The sequence below is a fragment of the Melospiza georgiana genome, chromosome 8, assembly GCF_028018845.1.
Source record: "Melospiza georgiana isolate bMelGeo1 chromosome 8, bMelGeo1.pri, whole genome shotgun sequence".
Lineage (NCBI taxonomy): Eukaryota > Metazoa > Chordata > Aves > Passeriformes > Passerellidae > Melospiza > Melospiza georgiana.
This window is the reverse complement of record NC_080437.1, coordinates 17168073-17185409: the sequence shown is the minus strand read 5'-3', so window position 1 is coordinate 17185409 and position 17337 is coordinate 17168073. Positions and strand designations below refer to the sequence as shown.

Sequence of the window (17337 nt, the reverse complement as noted above, 5' to 3'; positions counted from 1 at the left end):
TTGAATACAAGTGTGTCTGCCTTTTCAGATCACAGGAATGAATTCAGTTTTGCTAAAATAAGCACAACATTAAAATATTTGTTTAGGTTTCAGATGGATCTTCTAAGGTGATTAGGACTGTGCTGGTCATGTTAATTGTCTCTATTACCCCCTGCAAGTACATCTTCAATCTTGTGCAACTTCTCAAATTTTGACTCAGACTCCGTGAGAAGGATAGAACAATTGAAGTCCCTCTAGTTGTCTTGAAACTAACAGAAGTGGGGCACTGAAATTTGGGTGCTGAATAATTGCACTGTTGGATTTTTGTCTAGAGTTAGTAGAGTAGCATAGTAAAAGAGTTAAGTGTGATAAAGAATAGGTTATTCAGGTGCTCCATCTTCCTTTTCTTTCCTTAATCCTCTTCTTCCCATGCTCTCAATAAATCTCTTCTAACAGCACTTTTAATCGAAGAGTTTTGCACTGATTTCACAAGGGGTTTGAATTCCTGTGAAAGTAGTGAAAATCATTTCTGAGTGGAGGAAGGAAACTTTGCTTCCTGGGAGAGCAGAGGCAGGGCTCAGCCACTGAGGGCTCTGTCTGCTCGCTGTAGCCAGCTGGGGATTTTTTTCCATCTTTTTTTCTGCGACCATCATTCCTGGACTTAGCAGGCTGTATTAAGGAAATCTCAGTTGTCAGACTGTGCATTTTGGACCTGCTGTTTAGGATTCCTATCTTTAGAAGAAAGAAATGTAAAATTCAGAGCCTTACCCAACAGCCAGAGGTTGACCTGTCAGTGGCTGCTGAGTATGAAATGCATGTGGAAGAAGGAGTCAAACGAATGTCTGTCATTATCAGAGACAGCAGACAGGTTACAGTAAAAATAGTGACAGTTATCCTTTCCACCACTACCTCCAACACATTATGTTTACTGCAAGTCTTTGTGGCAAGATCTATAATTTCAGAGGCAAACATTTAGGAAATACTGAGGGGTGAAGGGAAAACTGCCAGTGTTATTCTATAATTTCAAAGTAGTTGTCTTAGGGATTTATTTTTAAAATAACAGTAGAATTGCCTGGGGGACTGAGTGGAGAAATGTTAGGAGTTGGTACCATCCTTAGTTGGGGAGTGTTTTGCTACTGATTTATGTGACAAGCCCTGACTAACTGAGTGGAATCATGGGAATGCTATGGCAGTGATGATAGTCTTTTTGAGGACCAGAAGTGGAGTGCTGTGATGTTAGCTGAAAGTAGCTGCTTCTTGCTATGAGAATATTGAAAGAAGCAGGACAATTTTGCCCCAGTCCTTTAGTCAGTCTATTGGCTTCCTTCAGATGAGGTCATGCAGTTGAAAGTGCAAACACAATTATCTGAATACCTGTAATCATTAGGCTGTAGATTGTTTTATATAGGCTTGCTTTATGAAAATATTAACACTTGTAATATGTAAAGACTGCATTTGTAATATGTTATGCATGGTGGAAGAGAGGAAGTATAGGTTAAAGAACAAGGTGGTAGATGACATTAATTTTGTGTATGAGATATTTTCTGGACTGCAGACTGTTCTTAGCATTGGAAAGGCTGACTCTCAGTGCTTTCTCTCAGACTTCATTTACTGGTGTATTCTGTCTTTCCAGGTTACTTTCCTTCCTTGGGGTTTCCTTCGAAGGGCTCTCCTGTATCTCTCAACTCTGACACTTCTCTTGCACCTAATTTTATAGGTAAATGGTGTCCTTTCTGTGGGAGTGTTTGTCTGTGTTGCTTTTTCTGTGCCAAGTTCCCATTTAATATGGGTATTTATCTCAAAGGCTGGGTACCTGATTGTTTAGGCAGAGGTAGATGGGACATTTCCCAATCTATTTGTAGGCAGCATTCCAGAAGCATAAATAGGAATGAAGAAATAACCCTAGTAGAAATCCCTTATGCATGCAGATTCATAGATAAAACTTGTGACTAATGTTTTGTGAAGTCTGATTTTAAAACCTGAATTGACCCATTCAGGTTTTGTCAGGTGCAATCCTTAGTTTAAAAGAATTCAGTCTCACCCTTGAGAGGGAAGGTGAGGTTTGAAATGATGACATTGCAAAGAAGTGAAAAATCTCTGCAAACTGCCAGGAGATTTGTGTAACTTGTGTTCTCATTTAGGGGAAAAAAACAAGTCTTTAACTTCCTTGGCTGTACTTGGAATCCAAGGTATATGTTAGGAATAATTATTTTTCCAAAAGCTGTGACTTGAAGAAGGAAATATCTTTTTGCAACTAGCAATCAAAATGTAAGAAATGCTGCAAGAGACCATATTGTACTTCTCCTTTTATCAAACTAGTGGTATTTTGGAAGAGCTATTTCTGGAGGTGTTGATTTGTTTAGAAGGGTGTCAAAAGACAACCATATAGGCTCAGGCTTTGAGGAAAATCACAGGCATTTCCCATTTTGCTGTAATGAGTAAGAACATCACAAAGATGTTGAGGATTTGTCAAGAATAATGAATCTTAGACTAATAAACCACTAGATACCTATACCTATTCTGGTGATTTCTTTTTCAGTGACTGTTTGAGCAGTCTGTAGTAGGTGTGATAAAAGTATATTTATGATGAGAACCAGATAAAAATACTTACAAAGCTTTTACTGTAGCACATATTTGTCAAATGGTATGCCTGTTAAATTTGAGGGTGGGGGAATTTAACTTAATGTATATTAGAAAAGTGTGTAGGGCCCCTCCAGAAATTGGATTAAATATGCCTTCAAAGACAAAAGATAAGAAGACCAAACAGTTCACATGTACTATCAAAGGAATGCATTGGAAAACAGATGAGAGGTATCACAAAAGAAATTCAAAAGAAATAACATACAAATAGTTGGAGATCAGGAACTGCTTAGCCAGAGGAGCTGTGAGATGAAAGTACTGTAACAGTAGTTTAGAAAATAAGAGATTAATGAGATAAAAGTATATAAAAATAATAAATGTCTCTAGGAGTAATTAAATCCTGTCTCAAAATGAAGAACAGCAGGATGTTTAGTAATAAATAAAGAAACCCAAGAAAAATTATCAGTTATTCATACAAGGTCTAGTTAACTCCTTCATTCCCAGGTTTGCTAAGAATTGGATGTAGTAGATAAGATAGAATATATGAGTTAAAACCTCATGCTTTAGGGTATATATGGTACTGTAGAATTGAGACATGGCTCCCCTTATTTCCTATTTTGTAATGATTCCTCACAAGAAGGTTTCAGAATCCCTTTGAAACTTGCCATGCCAGTCACTGTCAGAGTGACACAGGAATGTGTATGTGTGGGCCTGGTCCCACAGGGCACTTTGTCATCTGTGCTTAATGATACCCTATATGTGAAATAGGTTCCCTGGTGGTTAACAGACATGGTTAATTATTCTAATTGCCAGCATTGTTAATATAGCTTTATTAAAAGGGAGGTTTATATGCTCTTTTTTGGAAGTAAAAACTGCAGTTGGTCTGCTGGTATTGTATCCAACATTTTGTGGTCTGTGGAAAGACTGGTTTCTGAGGCAAATATATTTGGGCTGTGACTGAACCAGCTCAGTCTGAAAGATGGGAAAGTATTTGTGTCAGCCTCCAAGCTTGAGAGGCTGGAAAGAATGGTCTGTGGTGGCCACCATTATGCTATATATAAATGCAGTAAGCCTTGTAGATTTTGAAAATGGAATCTGCTTGCATAGCCTGCTTACCTTTGAGGCAGAGAAAACTGACTTGTAATGGACATTAGATTTCACTGAATACTCTTGATTTAGATAAAAATAATTGGACTTGGAGGGGAAAGGATTCAGTACCTTACGATGAGATATTTTTTTTCCTTCATAAAAGATGAAGTTGTCTTTTGAAAACCATCCACAGCACATACTTTCTGCTTGATCTGTGTGGAGATGGTAACTAGTGACACTGGCTAAAAATATTTGTTCATAAATTATTTGTTGCTCATGGACTATTGTTATAGCAATTCTGCACTTAATTTTTCATGGTAGTTGGTTCAAGCCCTTGTTTCTATAATTTGTGATATTTTAATATTTTTTCTTTATGTTTGTAGGTTCATTAAGAGCCCCACCAACATCTGGAGCTCCTCCTCCAGCCTCTGGAGCATCTCATCCTTCTGGCCACGTGGCATACAGTCAGTTTGAACATGGAGATGTGCAGAATGGAATTCCAGCCTCAGCAGCCCCAATGCAGAGGTGCATATGAGAAGAGTGAATTGTAACAAAATCCCAAGTGAATTGTAACAAAATCCCACCTTGGCATACTCATGCTAGGTCTAGACTTTTTAGATCTAAATCAAACTAAGTAATTTGGAGTTTTGTAGGACACTGGCTTTTTTCCTTGTTACTGTTTTGAAGCAATGTTTTGCCACAGGGGTATTCATCTGACAGTGAGTATATCTGGAGATGAAAAGCTTGTGAAAGGATGTGAGCAGATGTCAATGATGAAAACCTCTTCTCCTCCTAAGACATTCTTTGTGGTTTTGGTTTTCCCCTAAAAACAATTCAGTTGCATCCACCCAACTGTAGTATTTGTTCCTCGGCAGTGTGAAATGATCTCTGGAGCTTGTGTCAGTCTTTACTGAATAATTTCTTAGTATTGATTCTGAGCCCTCTTCTGTCCCTAATGGATCCCTAAGTTACTGTCATCTAAGGCTCTTCAACATCTTTTCCAGAAAGATCTGCCATTATCTCTGTGGTGAAAGTGGCAATAGTCCTGGAGAGTTCAAGTGTTTTGAGTGGCACAACGTTTTTACATAGCTGTGCAGGCCTTACTGTTGCTCACCCTATAGACTCTATGCAGTGTTTCTGATTTGTTGTGTAAACTGAAATGGAATTAATAAAAATCCAGAATTTGTATTTTAAGAGCTAATAGATTTATTTGTTTATTTGTTAGGAGAAAGGGATTCAGATACAGGCAGAATATGTAATTTTTTTCCAAAACTGAGCTACAGTGTTTCATGTAAATATCTGAGACCCAGATAGTGTTTATGTGCTAGAACAATTTTAAAAGGCACAGGGAATTGTAACTTCTTCTATAATGAGGAATCACTCAGTTTGTCATCTTTCCTCTCAGGCCACCTGCTTCTCAGCCGTTTCTGCCAGGCTCAGCACCCACGCCTGTCAGCCAGATATCCACGTTCCAGCAATATGGGCCCCCCCCAGGCAGCGTGCAGCAGCTCAGGAATCACATGGCAGGGATGACAATTGGCTCTACTGCAGCCTCTGCTCCTCCCCCAGCTGGACTGGGCTATGGTAAGGTTTCCTGGCTACTGAAGTGTGCTATTGATTTTCATTTTTGCTAGTAATTTCATAAAAGATATTTCTTGTCAGTGATTCATTACCATATGGTTGTGGGAATTCTCTGGGTGTTCATGTCTGCCATAGTAAGCAGTAGTTTTCTTAACTAATAAGGTCATAATGGGGAAAATAGGACTGAGACTATTGCAGGGAACAGTGCTGGCACTGCTGGACTTGGATAACAAAGGAGAGTAATAGCATTGGTCCTCAACTAGGTGAATCTTATGAAACACTGAAGAGTCTACCCCTGAATCACCTGTTGGAAAGTCTACATGTCTTGCCACTGTTGTATGACAGACCAGTCAAAAAAAAAAAGGGAAAAAGGGCCCTGTAAATGCAAATCACAAAGGGCTGAAAATACTCTGAATTATTGTGTATAGGGCTCTGCTAGAAGTCAAGAAGGCACTCACTTAAACAGTAGAAACTGAATTTAGATACTTTTTGTTTCTATAGTATTAGTTCTACAATCTCATTGCTGTAGATTAGGAGACTTTTTAAATTGATGACTAGAGTTTTGGTTTTATTATGTGTAAATTGGTTTGACTATTTAAAAATTGTTTTGCTAAAGTACTTTTTAACAAGCATCTTGTAAGACAGATTTTATAGGAAAATTAGGAGTAGGTAGGGGATACAGATTTCCTTGGCCTTTTGGTAGCACATTTGTCAAAAATTATTCTCAGAAATAGTACAGTGCTACATGCAAATGGTGCTAGTTTCATGCTATTAAGACCACAAAGCTCAAAACCATTCTTGATCTACAGGCTCCCACTGAGTGTGGAGTTTAAGACAGAAACTTAGTTCAGAAAATCTATGGATAGACTTGTGGTGGTTCATGTTTTGCATATTCCTGGCTTTGTCCTTTTTTTTCTGGCCCTGAATCCTGAAATATATTCTGATTATGTAAAATAAGTAGCTCAGACTTTGAGAGAGAAAGCAATGAAAGAACAATTGAGTTTCATATCCACTGAAGGAATTTCAGCTTTCTGATCAATCTAGGAGAATGGTCATTTAGGATTGATCTCTGCCAGTACTAAGTTCATCTGAAGATGAGAAAGTGGTAGATTTACTCAGGTGATCTGGAGCAAATGGGTTTTTCTTGCATCTTAATTGTCTTGAGGATAGAAGAAAATGATGTTGTATCTTTTTTTTCTTCCCGGGTCCCCCAGCATCGGTTCCTCCAGTCTCAGGAAGCGTTAGTGCGACGGGGTCTGGTCTCTACACACCCTACAGTGCGAGCCAAGGAGCCCCTCCTCCCAGTGTGTCCCAGGCTCTTCCTGTGGCCCAGCCTCCGTTTCCTGGTCAGACAATGCCAACTCAGCGCCTGCCTGCTCAAGTTCCTGGTTTTACCCCACCTCCTCCTTCTACAGGGGTTGGACCTTCCTCTTACCCTCCTACCACAGGTGCTCCAAGGCCACCTGCCATGCCAGGCCCACCACTGCCTGGGCAGACACTTGCTGGACCACCATCCTCCCAGCCTAATCATGTTTCCTCACCACCACCTCCATCAGCTATGGCGGGGCTGCACCCTGGGCCTCCCATGAGTGGTCTTCATGGACCACCTCCTCCCACTCATCCTCCTCAGCCAGGATACCAAATGCAGCAGAATGGTGAGTATTCCTAGTATAGGAATTTTAAGTTAAGTATTCTCTGTATGGTGCAAACTGAGAACTAGATTCCACATTGTCACTTATGGGCTCCTGGCTTCACATTAAAACTTCCTTCTTGTTTCCCTGTGCTCATGTCTGAGATAATATTGTGTGTCATTCTAAGGTATTTTATAATACAGGTTTTAATCAGATTAATGTAACTAAAAAAATTCTAGCTTACTTGGCCAAAAAGGTGTTTAGCAATTAGTGCCATAATACTACCAGAATTTGTGATCAGAATTTTATTATGGACTCCAATTTGTTGTCTGCAACTTCACCTGTTCAAAAATAGACATTGGAAATACAGAAAAGCCTTATTTTATATTTTTAAATTTTGTGGGCACTGTGCATATGCTGTGTGTGTGAAAGGAGTTGTTAAACGTTGAAAAAGGAGTTGCTGTGTTTTCTCTTTTAATTTGCATAATCGTATTTTTCTCCCTTGTAGAAGCTTGCACATCTTTAAAGACCAGTTAAGCTTTTTGAATTAAAATCAATTTTGGCTGGTTTTTAATCAATAACACTTAGAGATAGCTGGGATAAAGTAATCATGTGCAAATGTTAGCACTGAAAATTCCATCCCCCATGCAGCTTTGCACAGCTGGACAGGTAAATTACTTAAAAATATCTGTTAAAATTCCTATACTGTAAAAATACTAATGAGTTAAATCATGCTCTTACTCTGTAAGTGATTGGAATGATGTAAAATAATATGAAACAGCTTCAGGTAGTTACAAAACAAAAGAGAAAATCACACCGTAGCCTATTATCGTAGTTTCAAACAAGCCAAAACCGCCCAAGGGAACTCCTTGCATATCTTTAATTTGAAGAATTAGGGGTCATCCACTCGCTTATTTGGCTGTTCTGTGTGCACTTTCCATTAGACAGTTCTGCAGGTAAATATTCGTAGTGCATGATCTTAATGTGCATTATAATCAACAATTACAAACTCCAAAACTACTTACAGTAGTGTGCTGGTTTGGGCTGAGGTGGAGCTGATAGAGTTCAGACTAAAAGCCTCTGTTTCCTTAAGTCTAGTTTTGTGGACTGTATCTATCAGTTTATTGGATTGTTGATAGAGATGTACCAGTCTAAGCTGAAACACTGTGATAAATATGTTTAATCATAATTAACTGAAAAGCACCTGACTTTAATTTTCTTGAGGGTTTTTTTTTAATAGTGGCAGGAAATGGAAGTGCCAAATGAAGAAAGGCCTAGTATTAAGGCACTGTTTGATTTTTACGTTCTTTTCTTGCTAAGGTTCCTTTGGACAGATGAGGGGTCCCCAGCCAAACTATGGAGGAGCCTATCCAGGAGCACCAAATTATGGAAGTCCCCCTGGACCACCACCTCCACCAAAACGCTTGGATCCAGATTCCATTCCTAGCCCTGTAAGCTTACTTGTTCTTACCTGTGTCATCTTCTGTAGTGCCTTTGCATAGGACAACTGACAAAGAGCAAAGCTGAAAACAGGTTTCTCGTTCCAAGGAACATCAGTTTGTTTTCCTGCTTGTGTTTCTCTCTCCTACCCACCTTCAGTCTTCTGTGATGAATAAGCCCAGAGGCAGTATTGTTCTTGGTGACTAAAGAATGGCACTGCATATGGAAATCACTGCTCTAATTCCTCAGGTCTTTTTTGTACTGTGATATCTTTTGAGGGCTTTGATTAAACATGTTTCTCCGTTTCTGGATTCTTACATAATGACTTTCCAAGGTGAACTAATTTCGGGTTTTGAGGTGACAGTCTGTGAACTGTGTGATTCATGTTTAAAGTATGGTTAGTAGGAGGTGATTGTAGTGCTTTTCCTATAATCTGTCAAAAAGCTGGTTTGTGTTTTTTTGGGTCATGAAGTCATGATGCTACATCAGTCAAATATGGACAGCTTCTCAAACTGGGATTGTCTTTCAGAGTGGAGGTTCTGAGGCAGGATAAGCAGTTATATGTAATGGTTACCAATGCTGAGTAGTATTAAGCCTGGTATTGTTGCCACTGCTCTACAGTGCTGTTCCTTCCACTGCTCTTGATGCTGTTTCAAAACTATGAAATAATGTATTCTTGATTTAGATCAGAACTGATGTTATTCAGAAGATACTTCTATTTTAAAAAGATTACCTATTTAGATTCCAGGTTTATGTAAAGCTTACTACTGGATTTTTTTCATAGAATATAAGTCTTTAATTGCTTGTGTGCCTCTCTTCCACTAAATGAAATCTCAAATGGCTTGTGTCAGTTGCCTTCATGTTAGCATGTTCTTAAAGCATAAATCCTCAGTTTCTAACCAAAATTAGCAGGTGAGCCACTGCCTTCATTAGCAAGGTTTTCAGAGCCAAGCCCAATATCCTGGCAAGACTGGTTTTGGGATCAGTGTATGCTGCCGAAGCTGATGTCCTATTGCATGAACCAGTATCTAAATCTAGCTAATTCCAGTGCTACAGGTTTGGGTAGAGAGAAGTAACACTGTTACTTTTTGGTTTATTATTCTCTCTTTTTTTTTATACTCTTTATTTCTTATTAAAAAAAAGCAACTTAATGAGCTGCCACCCCAGCAGAAACCCAGGCACAGAATAGACCCAGATGCAATTCCTAGTCCAGTAAGTGCTGTATATATGTCAATTGTAGACTGTGTGTTGGTGACCATCTGTGCATGCCTGAAACCTGAACTTCACCTTGCTAACCCTCCATCATTAATCTTTTACCCTTTCCTTGCTGTCTTCTGCTTGCCTTATCAAAATGAGTAACATTACACCACATGAGGCTGTTAAAATCTACTGTGATGAATGGTGAGGCAATAGAAAGCAGTGTTTCAGAAACAGATCATGAAGAATGTCTCCCCTTCACTTTGAGCTTTAGGCTATTGCCTCCACCAGATTCCAGCTGGCATTTTCAGTGTAAGCCAGTTGTGTAGTTGCCCATACAATGTGTGTCTCATGTCAGTATGCACACAGCATGAGCTGTTGTAGCCATGTTTTCTACTGTGTTTTGATCAGAATTTGATTACTCTTCTTGCTGATATACCAGTACTGGGCCAGTGCTCTGGAGTTCTAAAATTGCAGATGAACTGGAGTTTTTTTAATGTTAATTTCTGATACAAATCTTCTAGTATGAGGCGTGGGGAGCTATAAACATTCTCTCATTATCTGTGCTCATGCATAACCATTAAATTTTGAATTTGAAAATTTAATGTTTATGTTGGACAATCTTATCTAAAGAAAGAAAAAAGCAGCTACCTTTTGGATTGGAAGACAAAAAAAAAACCTTTTGGTTGTTACCCTGTGTCACTGCTTCCTCATGTAGTCAAAGTTGATAATTTAACAGGTACCAGTGGTGAGATCACCGTCAGTCAGCCCTGTAGACTTTTGTAATGAGACTACATTTATTCTAGAGTAGTCACTGAAGCTATGGGAGGCTCTCTGCTTGTAATCTGTAGTGAGAGGATGGAAGTTCTGCCATACAAACTTCTGAATCTCAGAATTTGCTCTAGGCAAAGGCAGGTGTATTTGATGGCAAAATAAGAGCAGAAGAATGATTCCTAGCTTTAATTATTTCATTCAGTTGCCACTAAGGAAATGTAGTTTGAGCTGTGTACAGCTAGAAAGGCCAGTGAATATTTTTGTTAAGGTAAACTATTTAATACATTTCTGTTATCTTAAGCAAATTTGCACTTGTGAAGAATTTGAAATACCAAGAAATTTAAGATTTTTACAGGCTTTGAAGTTTGATTCATTGACAAGTCTATTGAAATTTCACTTTCCACATTTGCGGAATTCAAATCACAAACCCTTGAGCACCACAAAGTAATGAAGACTTCCACCTTGCAAGCCATCTGTCTTTATACCAGAGTTACAGTGGTTAGAAATAAAGGCATACTATGGAAACAGCAGGACCATAATGGGAAGAAAAGGCCAGGTTACCTATAGGACTTCAGCTTGAGGATTACAGAAGCTTCTAATTCTTACTTGACTAGAACTGTACAGGGGAATACCTAAAAAAAATTCCTTTCTTGGTCTGAGTTTGGCTTTTATGAGTTCAGGTCAGACTTTAAAACACAAGATATGCTGCTACTAAGAATAATACTTGGGGAAAAATACTATTTGCAGCTTGTAATTTATCGTTAGTCAATAAGTACTATTTGAAATCAAACTGAGAGGTGACTGCTTGACAAAATTTACTTGCTCTTCTATTTTTAGAGATAGTAGTGTTTGCCTCAGGTCCCCTTTTTACTGCCTTAGAGATTTTTTATTTTACTTATTTTACTTTAAAACCAAGCCTCCACATAATAACATGGTATTTTCCATCACAGATTCAAGTGATTGAAGATGACAGAAATAACCGTGGGTCAGAACCATTTGTCACTGGAGTGAGAGGGCAGGTCCCACCTCTTGTTACTACAAATTTCTTGGTCAAGGATCAAGGTAAACTATTTTTATTTTCCTGATCAAACAAATGAAACACAGAGTCAGTGACAAAACGGTGTCTTTAAAGGAAATGTGCGTATTACCAACAGAAGCTTAGTTTCAAGTCCTGTGTTGATTTGATCTCAGTTTAGATTCTCCTCATTGTTTAGTAGCTTGTAACCAATTTCTAGGTAAAAAATGTTTTCCAAGGCAGATACGTAGAACCAGCATTAGCAGAGATACCAGAAAGCAGCAAATGAGGCCTCTACTGTAGAGCTTTATGAAAAACATTTAAGAACTGAAATCTACTAGCAACATCATTAGAATTGAACTGGCAACTGTATTTTTTAAAATGGAGAGGGATGTAAATAGGTCTGAGGGCTCTGTAGAGAAAAGATATTTCGTCTTTTAATTGCTGAAACTTTTGATCTTTGAAGTTCCAGAAAAAACTTCAGAATCTGATTGTATAATCAAGTATTTTACTCTTCAGCCTAAATTACAAAGCAAAACAGTAGAAATGTTTGTGTAGAGTTTTCTGTCTACATTATGTTTTAGTCTGTAAATATATGAAACAGAAATGCTTTTTTATAGCTTTAAGTTGACAGGAAGTCAAGTTCGTTTGTTTTAAAGTCTTTTATTGTATGTAGTTAATAATTAAGAGGTATTTTATTGGGAATTCAAGCTTTCCATAGATTAAAACAATATTTAGCTAAGCTCATAGTGTGTGTGGCTTAATGACACAACTTAAGGTATCCTTGTTTCTGTTCTTGAATATGAACTGAATTTGCACTGAAATTTGTGGGGCTTTTTTATTTGTTCCCCAGGTAATGCGAGCCCCCGCTACATCAGATGCACATCTTACAATATTCCCTGCACGTCTGACATGGCCAAACAATCCCAAGTTCCCCTGGCTGCCGTCATAAAGCCGCTGGCTACTCTGCCGCCGGAGGAGGTGAGAGCTGTGCTGGGGGCACGTGTGCCATGGGCACGCTCAGGTGTCAGCATTCAACAGATTTCTTTAGAAGCATATTGAGGTGAAAAGTCCAGGTAAACATTGATTCTCCAGCAGGTGTGTGGTAGCAGAAGCTTCTCCTTCTGTAAAGCAGAACAATGTTATGTTCCAAACATTTAGTATTTTGACTGCCATGATAATTTCAGCTTTTTTGCAGAAGCTGTCAAGCACTGTGACTAAGTGACCAAAATACTAGGGTGCTTGCAGAGGCGTACACTTCCAGCTGATCTCCATTTCTTTCTTAGTCTAAAGTCTTTAAATCGTTGCTAATCATAGGTATTAAGTCTTTTCTAGAATGCCAGATTGTGAAATTGGATGGGAATGTATGGAACAGCACTGGTTTGGCTGTCTTATATGCATGTGTATGCCCAGCACTGTGTGGGGTGACAGAACAACACTAACTACTGAGCACTGCTGAGCTGCACTTGTATTTTTGCCCTTTATCTCTCAGCATTTATTTCCTTCTAGGTGTAATGTGTGGCTGTTGAGCCTTTTATCCACTCGTGTTTGAGCTTTCCCATTTTCAGCAACCAGAGACTTTTACAGAGTTTGACATTTTTTAAAGTAGGCTGAATACTCTGGCTATTGTGTAGTGTTAGCCTGCTTGGAGCAGTGACATGAAGACAAACAGGGTTGTTAAATTTGAATACATAGGTCTGCAGTGTTCTGTGCCCTGTTAAACCTAAGTGTAGCATCTGCTGAGGAAAGCAATTTCCTCTGGTCTTTTAAGGGTGCTTTTCTCCTGTTGCATTTCATTTGTGTCACTAAACTATGGTTTGAATTTAAAAAACTGCTTTATGATAAAACTGATCTGTGGCTGAAGTTTAAAAGGACCACAATAGGAGAAGAAGATCTTACTTGATAACTTGGGAGCTTGTAGAGTTACACATTTTTAGAGACACTTTACAAATAATAGTTGTTTGAACAAACTTTGAACAAACACTTGTAGTGTCCAGGGAAAAAAAAGGCTACAATTGGAAAATTGCCCTGGAGACCAGTCAGCTTCTAGTATTTAGAAGTTCTTAATGGCAAAGGCAAACTCACTGTGGAGAGGCCCTTCCAACAGATGAAGACTCAGCTATTCAGAGCTACAACACTGTAAACAGAGCTGAAGCTTTACATAGCTAGGTGGGATAGCCCATTAATGACTCTAGCCCTCAAAATACTGCTGTGCTAGGGCTTAAATTGAAAAGCATTTAAATACTTGTTCAGGCTTCCCACATCCCTACACTCTCTCCCACAGCTGCCAAATACTAAATCCTATGCAGTGTACAGGGAGATAGCAATGACTACACAATGCAAAGTTTAAAACTTTCTCATCAGCATGAGACCTTTCTTTTCATGTTTTTTTCCCTTGCTTCCACAGACCCTTCCTTATTTGGTAGACCACGGAGAATCCGGTCCTGTCCGATGCAATAGGTGCAAAGCTTACATGTGCCCTTTTATGCAATTCATTGAAGGTGGAAGGAGGTTCCAGTGTTGTTTCTGCAGCTGTGTCACTGAGGGTAAGGTTTCTTCTGGAAATGCCCCTCTGGGCTCTACTGGAAAGGTCTTTGAACAAGATGCAAGCAAATCAGTTTTGATCATGTTATGATCATTTATAATGAATACTGTGATTTAGTATGTGTCTAGTCTTGTAAAAAATTATTGGAAGGCATGTTCAGTGTTCAGTTCTGAAATTGTGTTCAAAAAGGTGTTTATGTGTTGTAGTATTGTAGCAAATTTTTAATATGAGGTATTTGTAGCATAATGTGTGGTGGTTTAAAAGTCTATTGTATTTTCTTAGGGTATTTCAAAAGTACAGAGATTTTTAACAGGCTGAGATATAGGTCTAGCCTGTGTTGGGATTATTTTTTTTCTCACAAAGCCTTTTTTTGTCTCACTGACACTCCTTTGAGACAAGATTGCAGTTAAATCTGCTACAGCTGAATAAGAGTGTTCAGTACAGGCCAGATAATATTAGTTGCTTTTCTAAATTAGTACAAAACATGCTTCCTTTTACGCAGAAGTCACAATGAGCTGCTCATAGCATGACGTTTGTAAATTTGTTTTGAAATCACAGAGGAAAGTAAGGTACAACAAATCTTATGATGATGTTTTCATTGTTCCATTTGGTAGCACTGATGGCTTTTAATGGACTATTCTTACTACCTCAGTTATGCTGTGCAACTGTTTGTACTAACCAAAATGGGGATTAGAAATGGTCAGCTTTAAAAACCAATTTTGTCTGGTGATTTTCTGCCTGCATACACTCCCTGTCCTGCTCACTCAGCAGCTGTATGAAGGGCTGTACCTGTAACAATTGAGCAGAGGCAGAAAAGGGAGGGATGTTGAGACGCTGCTGATGAAAGCAATATTGTGAAAACACAATGTAGTTGTACCTAAAACCTAATAACAATTTTTGTTTTCTCTGCAAATGCCATGAGGTATTTCTTCTTTGCAAGTACCAAATTAACTTGTATGGGATGTTTACTTGGAGACAAGAGTGATAAAAGCTCATATGTAATCTTAATGATATCACTTTGTTTTCTTTTGAACTTTTGAAACTTGGAATGTTTAGAATAGTTTAAATGTGGTGAATAATGTCATTCCAGGTAATCTCATTTTAATCTCCCCTGGGGCTGTATAGACAGCTATATAGGATTATATAGACAGCTCAGCTATAGCTGGAATAAATTTTGTCACCCGAGCAGTTCTGCAGGAGGGAGTGTCTGTCATGGTAGTTCTTGGGGCACAAGGAAAATTCTTTGTTTCTACAGCTGAGTTTTGTAGGCAAAAATTTAGCTTAACTCCCATTTTATTTTCTTATGCTTTGTACCAGCACAAAAGTATTGGGTTCTGGGCATGTGGTTGCACTTCTGCTCCTCCTTAATCCACTATAAGAAGGACTTTGTCTATTCTGATAAAAAGATTATGGGAGTCTCTGCACTCAAAAGTGCCTGGAGGCTTCACTCTTGTGCAGCACAGGAAGGGAAGGAAAAACGAATTTATATAGCAAAATAAGGAGCTCAGGGTTTTAGTAAGCCTGACTTGAGTCAGTAATGCTCTAGCCTGTAGTTTGCCTCAAACTCTCTTTTAAGTAATTTGTTACTACGTATATGGGATCATTATATTTTTCCTTTGGACTAGATCCTTCAGAATAATCCTAAAACTGTAATGTAGTGATGTTTCTGATATGAAATGGAAAGGAGATTCAAGAAAAGTATAACAGTGACTATACTGTGTGCTGTCTGGTGCATGAGACAAACTGGAATAAGTTTGTATTGTTTTGTTTTAATGATATTCTTAAATTGTATTAATATTTTTAGTACTTGTGTGCTAGCCCAGAGTGCTAGTTCACTTTCCTGGAGTTTTGTTTGAAACAGTTGTTGTCGTGTTGGCTCTCTAGTTACAGTGTTTATTATGGGCATATCACTGAGTTTAAGGATTTTTCCTTTCCCAGTTCCACCTCACTACTTCCAACATTTGGATCATACTGGAAAGCGAGTAGATTTCTATGACCGACCTGAGTTATCACTGGGCTCATACGAGTTTCTAGCAACAGTTGACTATTGCAAGGTACAGTAGGATGTTTTCATTGCTCTTTTTATTTTCCTTTTAAAGTAAAAAGACTATTTTCTTGAAATAAGAAAGATATTAATTATCTGGGGATGATGTCTAGCTGGCAGAGATAATTAACAGCATTAATCCAGCCCACTTTATTGTGAAAAATTACATGCTTGTTTGCTTATTTACAAAACCAGTGGAGGTCCCAATCACACATGGCATAATATAATTTAATAGTTGTCTCTGTATTTTTTTTTTCTGGAGCTATATAAGGAGCTATAGCTGCACTTACCTTAGGAATTCTGCAGAAGGGATTCTTATGCAATAGACCTTGGCAGAAAAGGGAATTGTAGGAGAGGTTCAATGCAAATACATTAGTAACTATGCAATGTGCCACCTGTTCCACAAGGCAGACCTTTCCTATTGATCTTCAATTTCAAATCCAGCTGTAGTGATTAGAAGCAGAAGAAAAGTGTGGAAATGTATATTTCATAGCTGATTTGCTTTTAAATAAAGACTTAAATAATTGCCTCCTAAGGAATAGGGAAACTATGTGTAAGATATTTATTAAAGCAACTTGTATCTCTCCTGAAATATTATGCTGAGAAAATAGATGCCTAAATGTTGTGAGTTGATACTGGTTGCCTTCTAATGCCTCTGCTTTACTTTGAGTTAAGCAAAAGTCCAATTATTTTCTAACAGCATAAGAAGAACTTCGAATCAACCAAGATGTGATCTTCACAGCTTTTTTCAAAGTTCTTATGTTTTGCTTTTGTTTTGAGTACGTTTCAGTGTGACCTATAAACTTCAGAAAAGTACTGACTAAAAGAAGTTTTTCATTCCCAAAGAAAGCCTGATTTTTAGAAGGAAAAGGTTGTAATCCTTGGAGAAGAAAATATTTTACTTTATATTGATGGAATCACCTATGACAAGTCTGGTCAGAGTCCAACGTTTTGAGAACTGGCAGAAATCTTCCCTGTCTACTTTTCCAATCTAGTTTAGTCATATAAATGGATTACTTAGTTGTAACTGTTTTTGTCTGGTCAATGGTAAAGTCAGTCCAGGGCATTTAATACCAGTCCATTTCAAACATAGTATGATACTATGTCTGTTAGCTGGAAAAGGATAGGAGAGAGAGTTTAAGAAACCACTGCTGCTCGTGGTTACAGAGGTACATGAAAGCAACTAAGTTTTGACCAGCATTGATTTGTCTGTATTATGGAGCTGTTACATGAACTGCATTACATGGCAATAGTGTGATTTCTTCCCTCTCTTCCACAGAATAACAAGTTCCCTAGTCCACCTGCTTTCATTTTTATGATTGATGTGTCTTACAATGCTGTGAAGAGTGGCTTAGTGAGGCTAATATGTGAAGAATTAAAGTCACTCCTAGATTATCTGCCCAGGTAGGTGTATTGTAAACTACTGTAGTCAATGCAAATGGGGAATGCTGTTATTTTTTCT

General features: G+C 38.3%; 1 protein-coding gene across 1 annotated transcript in view; it reads left to right on the top strand.

The window, feature by feature from the left end:
- SEC24C (SEC24 homolog C, COPII coat complex component) overlaps positions 1–17337 on the top strand; it is a 36566-nt gene that overhangs the window by 8442 nt on the left and 10787 nt on the right. Inside the window, exons 3-13 of the mRNA XM_058028955.1 lie at positions 1613–1696; positions 4032–4173; positions 5054–5232; positions 6444–6884; positions 8181–8311; positions 9444–9512; positions 11222–11333; positions 12140–12267; positions 13694–13832; positions 15770–15885; positions 17155–17279. Of these exons, the coding sequence (XP_057884938.1) occupies positions 1613–1696; positions 4032–4173; positions 5054–5232; positions 6444–6884; positions 8181–8311; positions 9444–9512; positions 11222–11333; positions 12140–12267; positions 13694–13832; positions 15770–15885; positions 17155–17279 (1666 nt within the window). The remainder of the gene's footprint in view (positions 1–1612; positions 1697–4031; positions 4174–5053; positions 5233–6443; positions 6885–8180; positions 8312–9443; positions 9513–11221; positions 11334–12139; positions 12268–13693; positions 13833–15769; positions 15886–17154; positions 17280–17337) is intronic.